The 17,396-nt window shown below is 40.5% G+C and overlaps 1 protein-coding gene across 1 annotated transcript in view; it reads left to right on the forward strand.

The window, feature by feature from the left end:
- The first annotated feature begins 430 nt into the window (after positions 1 to 430).
- LOC123941698 (adenylate cyclase type 10-like) overlaps positions 431 to 17,396 on the forward strand; it is a 41,586-nt gene continuing 24,620 nt past the window's right edge. The window contains exons 1-12 of the mRNA XM_046005161.1: positions 431 to 591; positions 1,465 to 1,569; positions 5,095 to 5,133; positions 5,878 to 6,021; positions 9,261 to 9,466; positions 9,753 to 9,843; positions 9,937 to 10,025; positions 10,637 to 10,828; positions 11,529 to 11,650; positions 16,439 to 16,515; positions 16,617 to 16,806; positions 17,297 to 17,352. Coding sequence (XP_045861117.1) covers positions 435 to 591; positions 1,465 to 1,569; positions 5,095 to 5,133; positions 5,878 to 6,021; positions 9,261 to 9,466; positions 9,753 to 9,843; positions 9,937 to 10,025; positions 10,637 to 10,828; positions 11,529 to 11,650; positions 16,439 to 16,515; positions 16,617 to 16,806; positions 17,297 to 17,352 — 1,468 coding nt within the window. The 5' untranslated portion in view covers positions 431 to 434. The remainder of the gene's footprint in view (positions 592 to 1,464; positions 1,570 to 5,094; positions 5,134 to 5,877; positions 6,022 to 9,260; positions 9,467 to 9,752; positions 9,844 to 9,936; positions 10,026 to 10,636; positions 10,829 to 11,528; positions 11,651 to 16,438; positions 16,516 to 16,616; positions 16,807 to 17,296; positions 17,353 to 17,396) is intronic.

Raw genomic sequence — 17,396 nt, forward strand, 5'->3', positions numbered from 1 at the left:
CTATTACATAGCCTTAACCTAAGGGCGTGAAATTTAAAGATCATACTGAGGTTGCTTTAGTCAGATGCTAATGGAACACTGCCCTTAGAAATTCAAAGGTGAGCCAGCATTCCACTCTGATGATAGAAGACCCCTCTATTGACACTGAGAATCTGTCTTACTGCAGAAGCATGCTCACGGTTCAAGATTTTTAAGCGTCAACTTAAACATGTCTGGAACGCGCTGCCCCTCTCCAAGTCCCGGGCTTCTTTACCTCGTAGAGGTCTAGAGTAGGGCGCAGGGGGCGGGACGGGGCGGCCAGATTGGCACCGCCCCCCAAGAAGGCCCGCACTGATTGGTTGGTGCAAGGGACCCGCCAAGGCCGTCGTTGCGGATTGGCTGCTTTTCGGAGGACCCCCGTTTCCGGAAGCTTGGCGGGCAACCCCGCCGCCGCCATGGCGACCGGCGAGCGGGTGGCGGCGCCGCCTCTCTGGCCGGTCGAGGCACGGTTGGCGGCGCTGCTTCCCGACCTTCTGGTGTTCAGGAAGCCCCGGGGATCGGAACCCGAGCTCGCCACGGCCCAGGGCGTCCTCCTTGGCGTCCACGTGACGGGTGAGGGGAGGCGCGTCGCTCTCCCGCCTTCCCCGAGGGGCGGCTGTTGGGGCCCGGCTCCGAGAGGCGTCGGCGGTTATGGGCCTGGCCCTGGGGCAAGCAAAGGCGCGGCTTAACTGCTCGCCGCCGCCTCCTCGAGAAACCTGGAGGGTCAGTTTCAGAGCGGGAGGACTCCTTCTGGAATGGTCTGGTATAGCCCTAGAGTTCACTTCAGCCATGAAAGGAGACTCAGAAACGGGCAAGGACTTTTGCGGGACCACTCGGCAGGCTTTGAACCCAAGTTTTCTCCCAGTACGCGTACCGCTTCAGCCAGTCTTTCTTCCGCTCAGTTAATTCCTTCTTTGGAACTTCCCTAAGTGTGTGCCCGCCAGGGCTCTAGGAATTAGAGATCCAGCAGCTACTTCGAGAGTCGCTCACTTAACAAATACTGTGGCGTTTGTGTCATGGATGTGAATATGAGTGATCTGAAGGTGGCTGACCTCGAGCTCAACCATCTGAGTTGTCCATAAAGCTTTAATCCATTCCCCCTCGTCATTGGTCGCTCCGCCCCTCACGTGGGGGAGAAATCCCATTTCTCCTTGACCAGAGAGCTTAAAGAGGGCATGGCAGAGCCGGGGTAACAGGCTAGAGATGAAAAGGGGTGCTTGTGGGTGAATCTTCATTTGCAGCTCCTGGAAACGAAGGGGGTGTGGCTCTCTTGATTCTCAGAGGCGGCAGCAACCAGCCGGGTCCCGAATATGAACACTTGTTAAGGAGTCATGCAATTACTCAACTTGAGGAGATCTGCTTCTTTACACTGGCCTGATGCGTGCAGGGAATAGAGCCTAAAAGTTCAGGATTTGCAGCTAACGTAATTTTTGTTTTGTCGGCTAGGGTTTACAGCGTTAATGGATAGGGTCAGCCTGACCTGCAAGTCCGAACATGACATGGACAAACTGGCCCACATCTTCAGTTATTACATTAGTGACATCGTGGAGCGTGAGTGACTATTGTAGGGAAATCAGGAGGTGTGGTGCTGGGCTCCTGAGGGTTTGTAACAGGAGGGGGTCTGGGCTACTTGAAAACATACCAAAGGGTTATTCATTTAGTATTACTCATCGTTCATTCATTCATTTATTCCTGCTTCATGTTTTGTTTTGTTTTTAAGATTTTTGTTTATTTGACAGAGAGAGACAGAAATAGCAAAAGAGAGCTTGAGCGGGGAGGAGAGGGAGAAGCAGGCTTTTATTTTATTTCTTCTTTCTTGCAACTAACAAGCTCGATTTTTGCCTGTATCTCCCATTTTACCTAGTTTCACATCCTGTTGACTCAATGTTCAGAAAGGGGGGAAACTAATTTTATTTTTTACTTTGAATGTTTATATCTTAGTTCAAAACAAAGTATTCCTGGGGCGCCTGGGTGGCTCAGTGGATTAAGCCGCTGCCTTCGGCTCAGGTCATGATCTCAGGGTCCTGGGATCGAGCCCCGCATCAGGCTCTCTGCTCTGCGGGGAGCCTGTTTCCTTCTCTCTCTCTGCCTGCCTCTCTGCCTACTTGTGATCTCTCTCTCTGTCAAATAAATAAATAAATAAAATCTTGGGAACAAAAAACAAAGTATTCCTCAGGTTGCCTCTTCTAACAATAATGTAATGTGCCACATGTGTTTATATCCAATATATTTACAAAACACCTTCTCATTTCTTACTGCATTTTGATCCTGTGAAGTAGGAATGAGTGTTTTCTTCATTTTCTGCCATATATTAAACTCGTGAAAATTAGCCTAATCTGGGGAAGAAAAAATAAATAGCTCCTTATATGTGCAGTAAAGGTTTTGAGTATTATTCTTTTTTTTTTTAAGATTTTATTTATTCATTTGAGAGAAAGAAGAGAAGCAGAGGGAGAAGCAGATTCCCAGCTGAGCAGAGAGCCTGGGATCCGATCTGAGCTGAAGGCAGATGCTTAACCAACTGAGCCATCTGGGCGCCCTTGAGTGCTGTTCTCTGATAATGCACTGTAAAAGGCGCAGGGTGTGCAAAAACCTCCTCTTGGAGAACTTTTAGTCTAGTTAGACCTACCCCCAGCAATTATTTTGGTCCTGAAACTTTTGGTACTTATGTAACATTCCCTTCTTTTATTGACAGTATCCATACAGTCATGTGCATAATTCTGAGATTCACCAGAATTCTTACTTTGTGGAATCTCCTTTAGGAACTTGTTTATTTGACTCACCTCTTACCCCTGAGGAACACTTGTGAAAGGCCTTTGGATTTTTCTCATCAAGTTTAGATGAAAGGGAGAGATGGAAATTATAACACCAGGAATTACTGGGTAATAGAAGTACAGGGGAAAATAAAACATAATACTTGCCCTCTTGAAGTTTGTTTCCATGTTTGTGGGAGAGACAACAAGATAATTACAGATTATACATTTCACAAAGGAAATAAATAGGGTGCAGTGGTAAAAAAGAATTGTAGAGTGAGAGATCTTCTCTGTTAGATAAGGTGGTTATAGGAGGCTCCTCTGAAACTGAAACACAAAGGATGAGAGGAACACCTTGTAAAGAGTGAGGAGTAAAGTATTTCAGGCAGAAGGATGCCAAGTGCGAAGCTTCTAAAATGGGAGGAAGCTTGTGGTGTTCTAGGAACTAAGAAGACCATTGTGGCTAACACAAAACTAGCAGGGAGAAGAGTGCCTTGAGGTGAGAGTGGAGATCATTGAACTCTGTAGGCCACAAGGAATTTGGATTATATATTTTTGTATAAAGGGAAACAGTTAAAAGGTTCTGGCAAGGGGGTAATGTGATCCAATTTACACTTTTTTAAAAGATTTTATTTATTTATTTGACAGAGAGAGGTCACAAGTAGGCAGAGAGGCAGGCAGAAAAAGGAGGAAGCAGGCTCCCTGTTGAGCAGAGAGCCCCACGTGGGGCTCGATCCCAGGGTCCTGGGATCATGACCTGAGCTGAAGGCAGAGGCTTTAACCCACTGAGCCACCCAGGTGCCCCCCAATTTACACTTTTAAAGCTCGTTTTAACTGCCTCATGGAGACTGGATTATAGGGAGCTGATAAAGGGCAAGTGGTAAGAATGGAGGAGGAAGTTGTAGCAGCTGTGGAGAGATGATGCTGATTTGGTCTAGGGTAGTGGTTCTCAACCTTGGCAGCATATTAAATAACCACTCGGGGAGCTTTTAAAAACCCTGGTGTCTAGGCTTTACCCCAGACCAATTAAATCAGAATACCTTTGGGTAAGCCCAGAAATAAGGATTTTTTAAAGTTTCACAGGCTATTCCAATGTTGAAGCCAAGGTTGCAGGCAAGGTGGAAACCCCTAGTCTGGCGAGAAGGCAGTGGAGCCATAAGGAGACAAATTGATTTGAAATGTGTTTTGCAGGCTCAACAGACAAGATTTGGTGGTATATTGGTATCAGTGGGAAGTAGTGAGGAAAGTGACTCTGAAGGTTTTTTTGGCTTTCGTAATTGAATGATGGTGATGTCACTTACCGAGATGGACAAGACTAGACTTTGAGAAAGAAAATCAAGGGTTCTGTTTTAAATATATTGAGTTGAGATGTCAATAAGTCATTCAAATGGAGAAATGAAGTCAGTAGCTATGATGGAACCTGGAGCTCAGAGAATAGATCTTTGTTAGAGACAAAAAGTGAGTTGATGGCATAAAGGTGTTAGAGTTAGGAACTGATTGAGTCCACATGAGGAGAGTGTAAATAAAGAGAAAGAGCCTTAGACTGAGGCTTACGGGACTCCAGGACAGATTATGATTAGAGAGAAAAAACTTACAAAAGAGTCTATAAAACAGCCAGGTAGGATATTGTGGTGTTCCTGAAGCCAAAGTAGAAGTAGTATCTCTAAGAGAAGAGGGCTGGGGCTGGCTGAGTTGAAAATGAAAGGTATAAAGTTCAGTGCTGTGAGAAAATAATGAATTTAGCAAGGTGAATGCCGTTGATGATCTTGATAAATTTTACTGAAGTGGTGGAATTGGAAGTTAGATGGGAAAAAGTGGAGAAGAGAATAGTAGAGAAAAAGTTTAAGAGTGAATAGGATACAAGGAGCAAATTGTATATGGCCAACACTTTTGAGAAATTTTTTGCTGGAGATGAAGCAGAAAAATGGAGCTAATAGGAAGAAAAGGTAGAATCAAGAATAGGTGAGTAAACTTTCTTGTGATTTGTTTTCATTTTTAAAGATATTAATGGAAATGATCCAGTGGAGAGGAGATAAGGGAGGGAGTGGAGTTCCTGAAAGAGTAGAAGGGGCTAGGATCCAGAGTCCAGGGGGCGTGACTTTGAAGAGAACAGCAGTATTTCTTTCATTTTCAAGAAGATGGATATAGATACAGACAGATTTGGGGAGAAGCTAAGGGAAAGGAAAGGGTCCCTTGGAGAGAAAAAATAGACCAGATAAGATATGAGGAAAACTCAATAGGCCATTCTTCTAATCATATATAATTTTGCTATGATCTAGTATATCTGATTTTGATGCATTTTCCTCTCTCTCTTACTTGATTTCAGATGTTCTGTGTTTTGGAGGAGATATCCTAAATATCACAGGTATTTTTCAGTTTTTCTGAATATTTAAAGGACCACAAGTGAGGAAGACTTCATTTAGGTGGAATTTGGCATATTTGTTTATTCAGCATTGTTTTATTATTTAATATGTACTCGGCCCTGGGGAAACAAAATGAAGAAGGCACAGTCACTGGCTCAAAGATTCTCTCAGTCTAATAGAAAAATCTTGCCCATATTAAGTTCAAAGATGCTTTACATTTTGCTTAATTGAAAGACAGACAAATAAGTGCCAATAAAGCACTTAGTTGCATGAGAAAACTAATGAGAAACTTGGTCCTTAGAGCAAAAGCTATGTGTAAGATAGGGAGGAGGCAAAATCTCCTATTTGGAGAACTCTCAGGATCATTGATAGCTGTATGCCAGAGTTGACCTCTTTTTTTAAACTTAAACTTAATTAAGCCACCCTTGAAATTAAATTTGAACATGAATCTACATTTTATGAACTTCTTAGTTAGTGCCCTTCCCATTCTGTTAGTATACTGGTGGAGGGAAGATTATCAAAAGTATTTTTAAACTATAGGAACGTTTCAGCTTCTGCCTTGTCTTGTTTTTGATACGACGAGTGGTTTTGAGGCTCTAAGGCAGTATTTTAACCAAGCATAATGTATAGGGCCAAAGAACTTTGCCTGACACTTTGCATGATATTTTCTGCATTATTGGGGGCTTTTCCTGGATCAGGAGAATCCAGATATTTGAACCTTGTCATCCTGTCTTGTGTATCTGCAGGGAATGTGCTGCTGGCACTCTGGACAGTGAAACAGAATCAACTCAGTGACATCATTACTCTGGTGGCAAAATGCAGTCTGGAGATACAGGAGAAATTTGGGATCTACCATACCAGAGAAGGCCAGGACCTACAGCTAAAGATAGGTAGTAGCTACTAAAAGAGTGAAGATTTAAAAAAAAAAACAAAAAAAAAAACCTATAAAAATTCAAAATATAAATGACAACCTGAAGAAAAAATCTGCAACTTATATCATATACACAAAGGGTAAATATTAGAAATAGAACACGTAGAAATCAACAAAAGACTAACATTTTTTTTTCTACTTTTGTTTGTTTGTTTGTTTATTTACAGCATAACAGTGTTCATTGTTTTGGCATCACACCCACTGCTCCATGCACTACGTGCCCTCCCTATTACCCACCACCTGGTTCCTCAACCTCCCACCCCCCCGCCCCTTCAAAACCCTCTGGTTGTTTTTCAGAGTCCATAGTCTCTCATGGTTCATCTCCCCTTCCAGTTTCCCTCAACTCCCTCTCCTCTCCATCTCCCCATGTCCTCCATGTTATTTGTTATGCTCCACAAATAAGTGAGACCATATGATACTTGACTCTCTCTGCTTGACTTATTTCGCTCAGCATAATCTCTTCCAGTCCCGTCCATGTTGCTACAAAAGTTGGGTATTCATCCTTTCTGATGGAGGCATAATACTCCATTGTGTAAATGGACCACATCTTCCTTATCCATTCATCCGTTGAAGGGCATCTTGGTTCTTTCCACAGTTTGACGACCGTAGCCATTGCTGCAATAAACATTGGGGTACAGATGGCCCTTCTTTTCACTACATCTGTATCTTTGGGGTAAATACCCAGCAGTGCAATTGCAGGGTCATAGGGAAGCTCTATTCTTAATTTCTTGAGGAATCTCCACACTGTTCTCCAAAGTGGCTGCACTAACTTGCATTCCCACCAACAGTGTAAGAGGGTTCCCCTTTCTCCACATCCTCTCCAACAACATTTTAAGAGATGGGAAAGATGGGAAAGGACATGAATAAATAGTACAAAGACAAATACATCTCTTTTAACATGTGAAAAATATTCAATTTCATAATAAGAAAAATGGCACTTGAAAGTACATTGAGATTATTTCTCACCTATAGATACCAAAAATTCAAATCCTGAGCACACTATTGATGAGTCAATGAGGAATCAACACTCTCATAAACACTGCTAGTGGGAGTCAATGGCAGTACAACTTCTATGAAGAATAATTTTGGTAATCTGTGTTGAGATTCCAAATGCATTTATTCATCAAGCTAGCAATCCCACTTCTAAATATTTATCCTATAGGTATACCTGAGTATGTGTGCAATGTTATAGGTACATGATTTTTTATTGCAATATGGTTTTTTAATAAAACTAAAGGAGACTTTAAATAAACAATATGTCTACTCAATGAGATTTTCTGCAACTTTAAAAAGGTATTCTGATACAGCTTCAAAATATAGTTGAGAAAAAGCAAGATGCAAAGCACTGTGGCATGCTACCTTGTATATAAAGACAAAAAATATGTCCCTTGGCATAGTTTTCTTCACTTGTGCTTGCAGCTCATTGAATTCTGAATCTATAGGGTTTGGGGTTTTATCAAATTTAGAAAATGTTCTGCCATTATTTTTCCAAGTAATTTTTTTCTCTCTTCCACCTCCTCTGTCCAGTTATACACATATTAGGCTGCTTGAAATTGTCCTACAAGTCATTGATATTATTTCTTTTTTCCTCGTGTTTCATTTTGGATAGTTTCTATTGCTGTGGTTTCAACCATACAGAGACCTTTTTTTTTTTTTTTTTTGGTAATCTCTACTTAGTCATTTTCTAGGTTCTTGAATATAGTTATAACTTTTAATCTTTTCTTATTTACTAATTCTGTGTTATTTGTGTTATTCTGGGTTGGGCTTGATTGATTGATTTTTCTCTTCATTGTGGATCATATTTTCCTTCTTCTTTTCATGCCTGGTTATTTTGGGGTGGGTGCCAGACACTGTGAATTTAACCTTGTTGGATGCTGGATTTCTTTTATACTTCTATAAATATTCTTGTGCATACTTCTGAGGTGTGGTTAGCTTGATTTTTTTCAGGTTTTGCTTTTAAACTTTGCTGGGACCACAGCAGTGTTTATCTAGGGCTGGTTTTGCCCCCATTCTGGAGGCAAACCCCTTCTGAGTACTAATGTCCTGTGAATTATTAAGTTTGACACTCTGGCTAGTGGGAATAGGAACTATTGCCAGCCCTGTGTGATATTGGGGATTGTTCCTTCTAAACTTTTCAGGTGGTTCTTTCCCTGGTTTCAGGTAATTTGCTGACATTGATGTACTTATTAGCTCTCAGTACTCAGCTAAAGACTTGTAGGGGATCTGGGACAATTCTCTGGAATTCGCTCTCTCTACACTTCTCTCCAGTACTCACAATGCCCTGCAAACTCTAGCCAGCTTGGCCTCCTCAGATCTTAGCTCTGTTTCCTCAACTTGAGGTGTCCTCTGGGCTATACCTGGGCTTCCCTTCCCTGAGAAGTCCTGGAAACACTTCCCATGCAGTAAACTAGGCTACCAAAGGGTTCATCTTATTTGTTTCCCATCTCTCATGTATCATTATCCTTTGTTACCTAATGTCCAATATCTTGAAAACTGTTACTTTGTGTGTTTTTTCTAGTTTCTTCATTGTTCTGGGAATTATGGTAAATATACTATCTGTTAATCCATCTTGGCCAAAAGTATGTGTCTCTGCAATTCTTTAAAAAGTATTTTCCCTTTGTTTTTAGCTTGGATTGGGTAACTTAACTAAGGGCAGGCTTAACTCGGATATAGTCCTTTTTTCCCTGGCAAGCAAACCAGTTTTTTAGCAATATTAGCAGTAAGAAATGCCTCAGGATAAGAAAAACAGGAGATAGAATCAAAGTATATGGCAAGGCCCAAGTCTAATAAAATGCTGATTGGTATTTCATCTGGTAAAATCACTTAGCCTTCATTAAACGCTGAGGAGGTGGTATAGTCACTGTGGCAGTAGTTTCTTAGCATAACCATTAGGTCTCTACCATCACAACCTAGTTGTTTATTAGAAGAACAGTTTTAAAGAGAGAAATCTTAGAGGCCTAGGATCTCTTGCTGCTTCTTCCATATAACCCAAGTTTGTTTGAATGTCTCTGGGTATGCTTATGATAGAAGGAAATCCAGGGCAAAGTAATATTTTTGAAGGTAAGCTCACCTAATATTTTTGCAATAAAAAGATTGGCCTGATACATAGAGCAACATGAGGATTCCAGACCCCACCGTTAGCGTAGTTTTCCAGCTGAGTTTGACTATTCACCATTTGTCTCCTTTTTTTCTGGCTAGGTCTATCTGCAGGTCGGATTTCCCAGGTTATTGTTGGAGATGAGCAGCGACAGTACCTCTTGGTGATTGGGCAGGATGTGGATGATGTCCAGGTAGCGCAGCGTTTGGCTCAGGCAAATGAGATTGTCTTGTCCTGGAACTGCTGGAAGCTCTGTGAGCAGTACATGTTTGAAGTGGAAATCATGAGGGAGGATGAAGCTGTGAAGGTAGGAGGCTGGTCCCATCCACTGCACGTACTGAAAAGGCCTTCCTACTACACAGTGCAGTGCTCTGGTGGTGGTTGCATACGGCTTGACCAAACCAACAGCCATTGGAACTCTATTTTGGAGGGAGGTGGGGGATATCCTCCCAGGAAGTTAGATGAGGCCGAACAATGAGGCTAGAAAGATACATGATCAACAAGGGAAATGGCATCCTCAGCCCCTCTGTTAAGGGACCAACAGTAATGCAGTTGGTGGGTGGGCGTACAATTGAGCAGTTTCCTTTCTGTAGTTAAGAGATATGCGGATCATTGACCCATTTGATTTTGATGAGCATTTTGACAAGTGCCTTGATTACCTGCCACATTACCGGACAAGTGCTGGTAAGTTACTTGGTCCTTTCTTCTCAAGCCCAAAATTTCAAAGATAAATTTTGCATATGGCTGGAGATAATTTGTTTGTTTTCCTTTTCTCAGATACTCTAAGAACTGCCCTGGAGTTGGATCCAGACTCTGCGCTTGAACAAACCCTGCGGAAGCACATAATGAAAAACCTTTTGAAGAAGGTTATGTCCTAGTTCTTGAGTCATCATGTAGAGTGTGTGTGTGTGTTTATGTTGACAGGTGTACATTTATATGTGATCTTTTCCTATTAATCCAGTTCATCTTCATCTCCTGCTCTCCGTTGTAATGCCAGCAGGTTTCCCCATCTGTACCAATTCTGTGATGACATGTCATAATTTCAGATTTCTCAGTTCTAGCAACTGGGAGGCATATCTGTTTTTCAGTTTGTCCTTCAAGAAACTGGTACATTGTAAACAGGGTAGAGAGTATATGCTTGGTAAATATGTGTTGATCAATTGTGTATATATGAATCTATATGAATCCCTTAGTGAGTGATACAGTGACTAATAGAATGGGCATATCAAACTAACTCATAAAGAGAAAACATCAAAGTGTGACAAATTTCATCAGTGAATTAGGTTTAAAGTCAAACAGTTTTAATTCCAGGTGTTCTGGTTTGTACATCTATACTTCTCAAACCTGAATTTTAAGTTTTATATCTGACATTTGTAAGTTATTTTCTCATATTCATCATGGAATATAGAATTCAGATGCTTAAACATGATACTGAGAGTTGAAGATACAGGCAAGATAACTCACTGTGTCTTTGTAGATTGATGAAGGGCAACCTATGGAGTACATATCCGAATTCCGTACTGTGACTATGGTTTTGGTCAGCCTAGAGTTCAACAAGACAGCATGGATGTTGCATTTATGTCATCTTATCCAGGAGGCTGCCCTGTATATCTCCACAGTCATAGAAAAAGGGGGTGGCCAGCTAAGCCAGATCTTTATGTTTGAGAAAGTAAGTACAAGAAAACTTGACGCATCAGCAGTAAAGGTGAGTGAGGGATAATAGTCTTGTTCCCCACATAACACATAACACATATCACATGTATAAGGCAAATTCCCTGCTGTTTATTTTGTGACAAGCTATAGGACATCAAAAGTTCAACTAGTAATAGTTAAGGAATGGGATGTTCTGGTTAATTTAATTTTCAGGGTAACTAAAGATTACTCTCCATGCCCTTTTTTTTTTTTTTTTTTTTTAATTCTTGTTGAAAAATCCTTGTCAGAGCAAAAGCATATTTTTCTGGTTCTTTTAGTCAAGTGAGTATAATCAGATATTTCTGATCATTGAGAAACTTGAAAAAGAGCAGTATCATAATACATGACATTATAGGTGAATAAAAATGTGAGTAGATAGCTCCAGTTATATACTAGAAATGGAATTTTTGACAAGTTCTTGACATCAGTTTTTCTTGTATTTTAAATTTCAGTTCTTTGAAGAGTTAGTTAAATCAAAATTTCATTATTTCTTCTTCTTTTTTTAAATCTCCATGTTGATGTGACCCAGTGTCCATTTCATGAATCCTACTCAACATTCCTAACAGAAAACCAGTGGGGAAATGCTCTGGCTTCATTCAGGGGAGTTGGTCCAGTTGAGGCAAGCATATTCCTTCCCCAGGTAAACTTCTCTTTTCCTTCTTTGTCATCTGTCCCAGGGCTGCATGTTCCTCTGTGTTTTTGGCCTTCCAGGGGATAAGAAGCCAGATGAGTGTGCACATGCCCTGGAGAGCTCCTTCAGCATCTTCAGCTTCTGCTGGGAGAATCTTGCTGAGACCAAGTGAGAAGGAAGGTGGGGCAGAGAGGAGCTTCTCAGGCCCCAGGGGGCTCTTCAGGCAGGGTAGGAGGCAGTAACAAGTAGCTGGGGTTAAGAGTGTCCAGAATCTGCTTACAGGGCAGGGAACATGCTAAGGGAAGTCAGAAAATAAGCTCTATTAAGGAGTCATTAGGTACGGAATTAGGTAGTAGCAATACTCAGGGAAAATGAAGATAAATTTCTACCTAATGGAGTGGAAGAGGGAGGAACCAAATACCCATAACAAGATTTAAGAACACCGAAAGGAACAAGCAAATGTATAAATTAATATAATACAAATAATATATCTCTATGTCGTGGGAATGTAGAACACAGGCTGCCTATCTACAGGGAGGGAAGATGTGAGGAGAGAAGTTGTAAGGCAATTACCAAGATAGGAAGGGACCACCACTGGTTAATACTCTCCTTGCCTTTCAGTCTTAGTGTTTCCTATCCCTTGATTTTTTCTGGAATTCTCACTGATCTCCCTCCTCCATATCTACTCCACCCTCCCACCTTCTACAAAAGCCTTGTGCTAATAAAGGTATAGAAAATTCCATGTTCTCACTAGTCACACTGTAACAATGTGGGCTAAAATTTTTCAGATGACTTTTTTTCCCACTAGAAAGCCCTGAGGAAGGTATATACATAAATAAATTTGAAAAGTTATTTTTAACATTAACATCAAGTCAGAGATTTGTTTGCCATACTTATCCAAAATGAATAAAAATTACGTAGCACTTCAACTTAGATAGGATATTTTGTATAAGCTACAAGTGTGACTGTTTTTATCCCTTTTTTCCATGTGAGGAACTAAGGCCACAGAAGAGGAGTTTCTAGCATACAGCAGAGCTGATAATGAAACCCAGACCTTCTGTCCTCAAATCCTGTATCATTTTCATTCCCTAACAGCTCCCTCTTGTAAAATGCAAATACTCTCCAAAAGGGAAAACCTATATTACTAATGTGATACTATTGTAGAGGCATTTTAATATCTATAATATTCCTATATTATATATCTTATATTATCTAATATTCTTATAGAATATTAGTACTGAAAAGGAACTTAGAAATGATCTGGTCCAACTTTTTACTTTACAGATAGGAAAGATGTTTCAGATGCTTCATAGATAATCAAACTCTTAGCCCAAGGCACATATGTATTGGCACCCCTAGTGGGATCTGCAGGTACTCCTACAGCCCACTTCTCATTTCTCTCTCTCTAATATAGGTGTGCTGGGCCATCTCTTCCAGTGCTGGTCTCTTCTGCTCTTGAATTTTACATGGATGTGTGGCCTTCGAGAGTCTTACCCTTTACTCCTGAATGAGATATTCATTTCTCAGATCATAGTTTTGTGCTTTTGGTCTTTTTTATTTTAGAATATAGTAGATTTTAAGAGCTAGATAGAATCTTGGAGTTCATCTAATCTGATCTCCTTTTTTTTAATTTGACCTTCTGAACTAAGATCTAGAAACTAAGATCCAGAGATTATGTTGGTACACTGCATAGCTTGACAATGTCAGAGCCTGAAAGCTAGTTTCCAGGTAGTGTTTTTTTCCTTGAGAATAATTACTAATTCAGTAATTTCCCAAAGTGTAGTTGGTAGAACATTCGCTCCTTAATAAATCATGAAAAGAAGATTCTCATGGCCAAACGTGTTTGGGAAGTGATGCAAACTATATTTCCATCTTGGAGGTTCACAATATATATTAATATCAAAAGTTTCTGAGTAGTCTTATAATAAACTTGTTTCATCAACATTTCCTAAATTTACTTGATCACTGAACACTTTTCTCCAGAAAGACCTAAAAACATCCAGAAGAATGACTGTTCCAAGGAGCATATTTTGGGAAATGCTGTACTAAGCAGGTGCTAAAGTTTGCCTTCTTCACCCATAATCCAAGTGCAGAGATGTAACCTCAGAGTTGCTGTGTGACGTCAGTAGCTAGGACTACAACTCAGGCCTCTGCATGATGTCAGCCTTGCCCAGACCCAAAACCACATTCCGGGTCTCCTTTCCCAGTGACCCGATTCACCTTGGATCATTTTCTAAATTCTTCTTTCTAATCTAGGAAATACTTTCAGTTTTCAGTTCATTTACAGAAAAAGATGATTTTCTGAGTCTTAGGATTAATCAGGATTTTCTGGTTGGTGACTGTTTCTCCAGAATATTTTTGAGACTCAGGGAATGTAGTCTCAGAATCTCATCATTATAATTCTTTGGCACCAGAAACACTTTCTGTATATTTACATATGTTAAAGAATATAGTTTTTTCATCAGTGAAGAATATCTTAAAAAAAAAAAAAAAAAAAAAAAGAGGGGACACAGACTACCAGGAAGAGCAAGGGGAATTCTAAAGTCCAGTAGAAAGAAAGAAACAACCAAATGAGAATAGTATGATTTGTTCATTCTCATAGCCTTGTTAGTGGCTGAGTTTATCACATGTGTGAATGCACCCACTCGGCAAGCATTCACGAGCCAGGCACATGCTAGGTGTGATGAATATAAAGAGAAATAAAATACTGCCCCCTCCACTAAGTAAACAACTAATTTTAATACCATGAAATGTAAGTGTAGGAATAAAATGCTACAGGAGCTGCAGCAAATTGCTATGGGAAGACAGAGCCATTCTTCCAGGGGTCATAGAGGAGTCTTGACTATAAAGACAGCATTTGAACTAGGTTAAGAAAGAAAGTTCAGCATTTGGGGAAAGCGAGAGAGGGCATTTTAGACGAAGGAAGCATGGTGAAACATCTGAAGATGTTTAGTCTTATTCTTGGTGTGGCAGCAAAACCGACTGCCTGGTTCAGGTCTTGGTTTTCTCTTACTCACTCTGAGCAATGCGCCCAAGAAAAAGTCCTCAATCCTGGCCTTAGCGGAAGGCAGGAGAGTTTTGATGGCATAGAAACAATAGTGTTAGCATTGTTGCCACTTTTCATGCTCTCTGTAAATAACTAAAAATGGTTTATTTGTAGATTTAACTTGAAAGTAATTTGTGCCTCATTGTACCCTCTTTCTCCATCCACATATCATACCTGTCACACGAAATTTTCACATCAAGTAAATTTTAACATCAAGTAAATCTAATTATTCCCCGTTATGTAAGAACTCACCACCTTTGAGCCTTTGCTTCACCTGAAATGGTGAATGTCCCCTTTTTAAATAATTCCGACTTCTAATGCTTTCCCATTCCTGGCCTAGGTAGGACCACATCTCCCTTCACTTGACCCTACTGCACACACCATCAGTGCTGTAGCCATCTTGAACCACTTTAGTTTTGCACAAATACAGCAGGCTTTTCAGAGTCTCTGTCTTTTCCCACTGGACAGAAGCTGTTGCCCTGCTTTCGCAGTCCTTCATCCTGCACAGTCCAATCATACAGCCTCTCCTTTCTGAGTGCTTTTTCTGACTAGTATGAGTTAGTATGTCCATTCTGTTTGCTCTGTTAATTGGCTGTACTGATTTCTTTTTTCTTTTTTCTTTTTTTTAAAGATTTTATTTATTTATTTGACAGAGAGAAATCACAAGAGAGGCAGGCAGAGAAAGAGGAAGGGAAGCAGTCTCTCCACTGAGCAGAGAGCCCGATGTGGGACTCGATCCCAGGACCCTGAGATCATGACCTGAGCTGAAGGCAGTGGCTTAACCCACTGAGCCACCCAGGCGCCCTGGCTGTACTGATTTCTAATACATTGAATTTGTCTTGCTGACTTATAAATATGTATCTTCACCTCCCTCAATTTCTACACCACCTTCCCACTACCTGAGACTGAACTTCTCCAGAGCAAGATCTATTTTTTTTTTTCAGAGCAAGATATTTTAAACACCTAGCCCAGGACTTGGTACTGTACATACGTCTCAGTGTTTGTTAAGTGACTGAACCTGTACACGAATGAATGAATTTTTTAAAAATTACTCATTTTGGGGGCGCCTGGGTGGCTCAGTGTGTTAAGCCTCTGCCTTCGGCTCAGGTCATGATTTCAGGTCCTGGGATCGAGCCCCGCATCGGGCTCTCTGCTCAGCAGGGAGCCTGCTTCCTCCTCTCTCTGCCTGCCTCTCTGCCTACTTGTGACCTCTCTCTCTGTGTCAAGTAAATAAATAAAATCTTTGAAAAAAGAAAAAAAATTACTCATTTTTAAAATGTATTCCAAAGACTAATTTGCTGTAGGAAGTCTTCCATCAACAGCCTGACCCTCTGATTATTCCTGTACTCTGACATTCTAGCATTATTTGATCAGCTAACCTTGTATTGATAACTGTTGATCTACTTTTCTTTTTGGGGTTTTATCTGAGGCAGCATGGTATAGTGGAAATAACACTGGGCTAGGAGTCAGGAGACCTGGATTCTTATTCCGACTGTTCTGTTGATTTCTGCTGTGTAACTCTGGGAAAGTTAATTAGCTCCTTCAGTTGTGAGGTGTTTTTTTTTTTTTATTTTGTTTGTCAAACGGGATTAAAATACTTGCCCTACATATCTCACATATTTGTTGTTAATTATCCCTCAAAAGATCAGATGAAGTAATCAATTTGAAAGTACTTCAAAAAAACATACATAAACCAACAGATATAAGGTAATTTTTACTCCATGAATACGGGGACTATTTTGTTCCTTTTTAACTTTATACACATCATGTGATGTAGACAGACAGCAGTCTCTGCCCTTGTCTATTCTGAGCTCTAAAACTAGATGTCTAGATCTAAGGAGTGACAGCTCTAGTGGCTGACTTGGAGGCTTCTGACAGTATTTACCCACTGTTGCTTTTCTGATCCCCAGGCTTGTTTCCATCAGTATCACCAATGGACCAGTATTCTGTGGCGTGATTGGGGCAGTAGCAAGACATGAATATACAGGTAGAATAGGATATTGGATTGTTAGCTCTGTGACTTAAGGGGTGAAAGTTGGAGGAAATGGTTCAAAAATTCTCCATCCTCTCTCTGTCTCTCTGACACAGTTATTGGCCCAAAGGTGAGCCTTGTGGCCAGGATGATAACTGCTTATCCAGGTTTGGTGTCCTGTGATGAGGTAACATATCTAAGATCCATGCTACCTGCTTACAACTTCAAGAAACTCCCAGAGAAAATGATGAAAAATATCTCCAACCCAGGGAAGATGTATGAATACCTTGGCCATAGAAGATGTATGTGAGTGTCATTAATAGTCTATTCCCATCTCTTTTACAGAATCAGGATATAGGAATCATCAATGTTTGAGTGTATGAAACTAGAAAGAAAGATGCTTCTAGTCCTGGGCCTGCAGGAATAAGAGACATAAGAAGAGGATTTAGTGTCTGAGATCTTTAGCTTTTCTGTTTAACTCTTAGCTAGTTCCTCAGTAAACTTCTTGCTATCCAACAGGAAGAGAATCCAGTAGGTCACGAATCTGGGTGTTCTTTTTTTCTTTATTTACCTCACAATTAATTTACTTCTCTGGACCTAGAACAATCAGTATTCTCCCCTTCCTGATCCCAAAGATTTTTAATTTTTTAAAACTCTTTTATATAGAACTCTGGACCTTTTCAATTATCTGAAAGTACTTGCTGATGAGACAAGTTGTCTTCTAGCTATTTAGAGATACACATTCTATCTATCCCAATCTGTTACTAGACACGTTTCCCTTTGTCTTTTTTCCCAGAATGTTTGGGAAGAGACATTTGGCCAGAGATAGAAATAAAAATCACCCTTTGTTAGGTGAGTTTTCTACCTTAAATCATATATATTTTTTTGGCTATAGA

The sequence above is a fragment of the Meles meles genome, chromosome 5, assembly GCF_922984935.1.
Source record: "Meles meles chromosome 5, mMelMel3.1 paternal haplotype, whole genome shotgun sequence".
NCBI lineage: Eukaryota > Metazoa > Chordata > Mammalia > Carnivora > Mustelidae > Meles > Meles meles.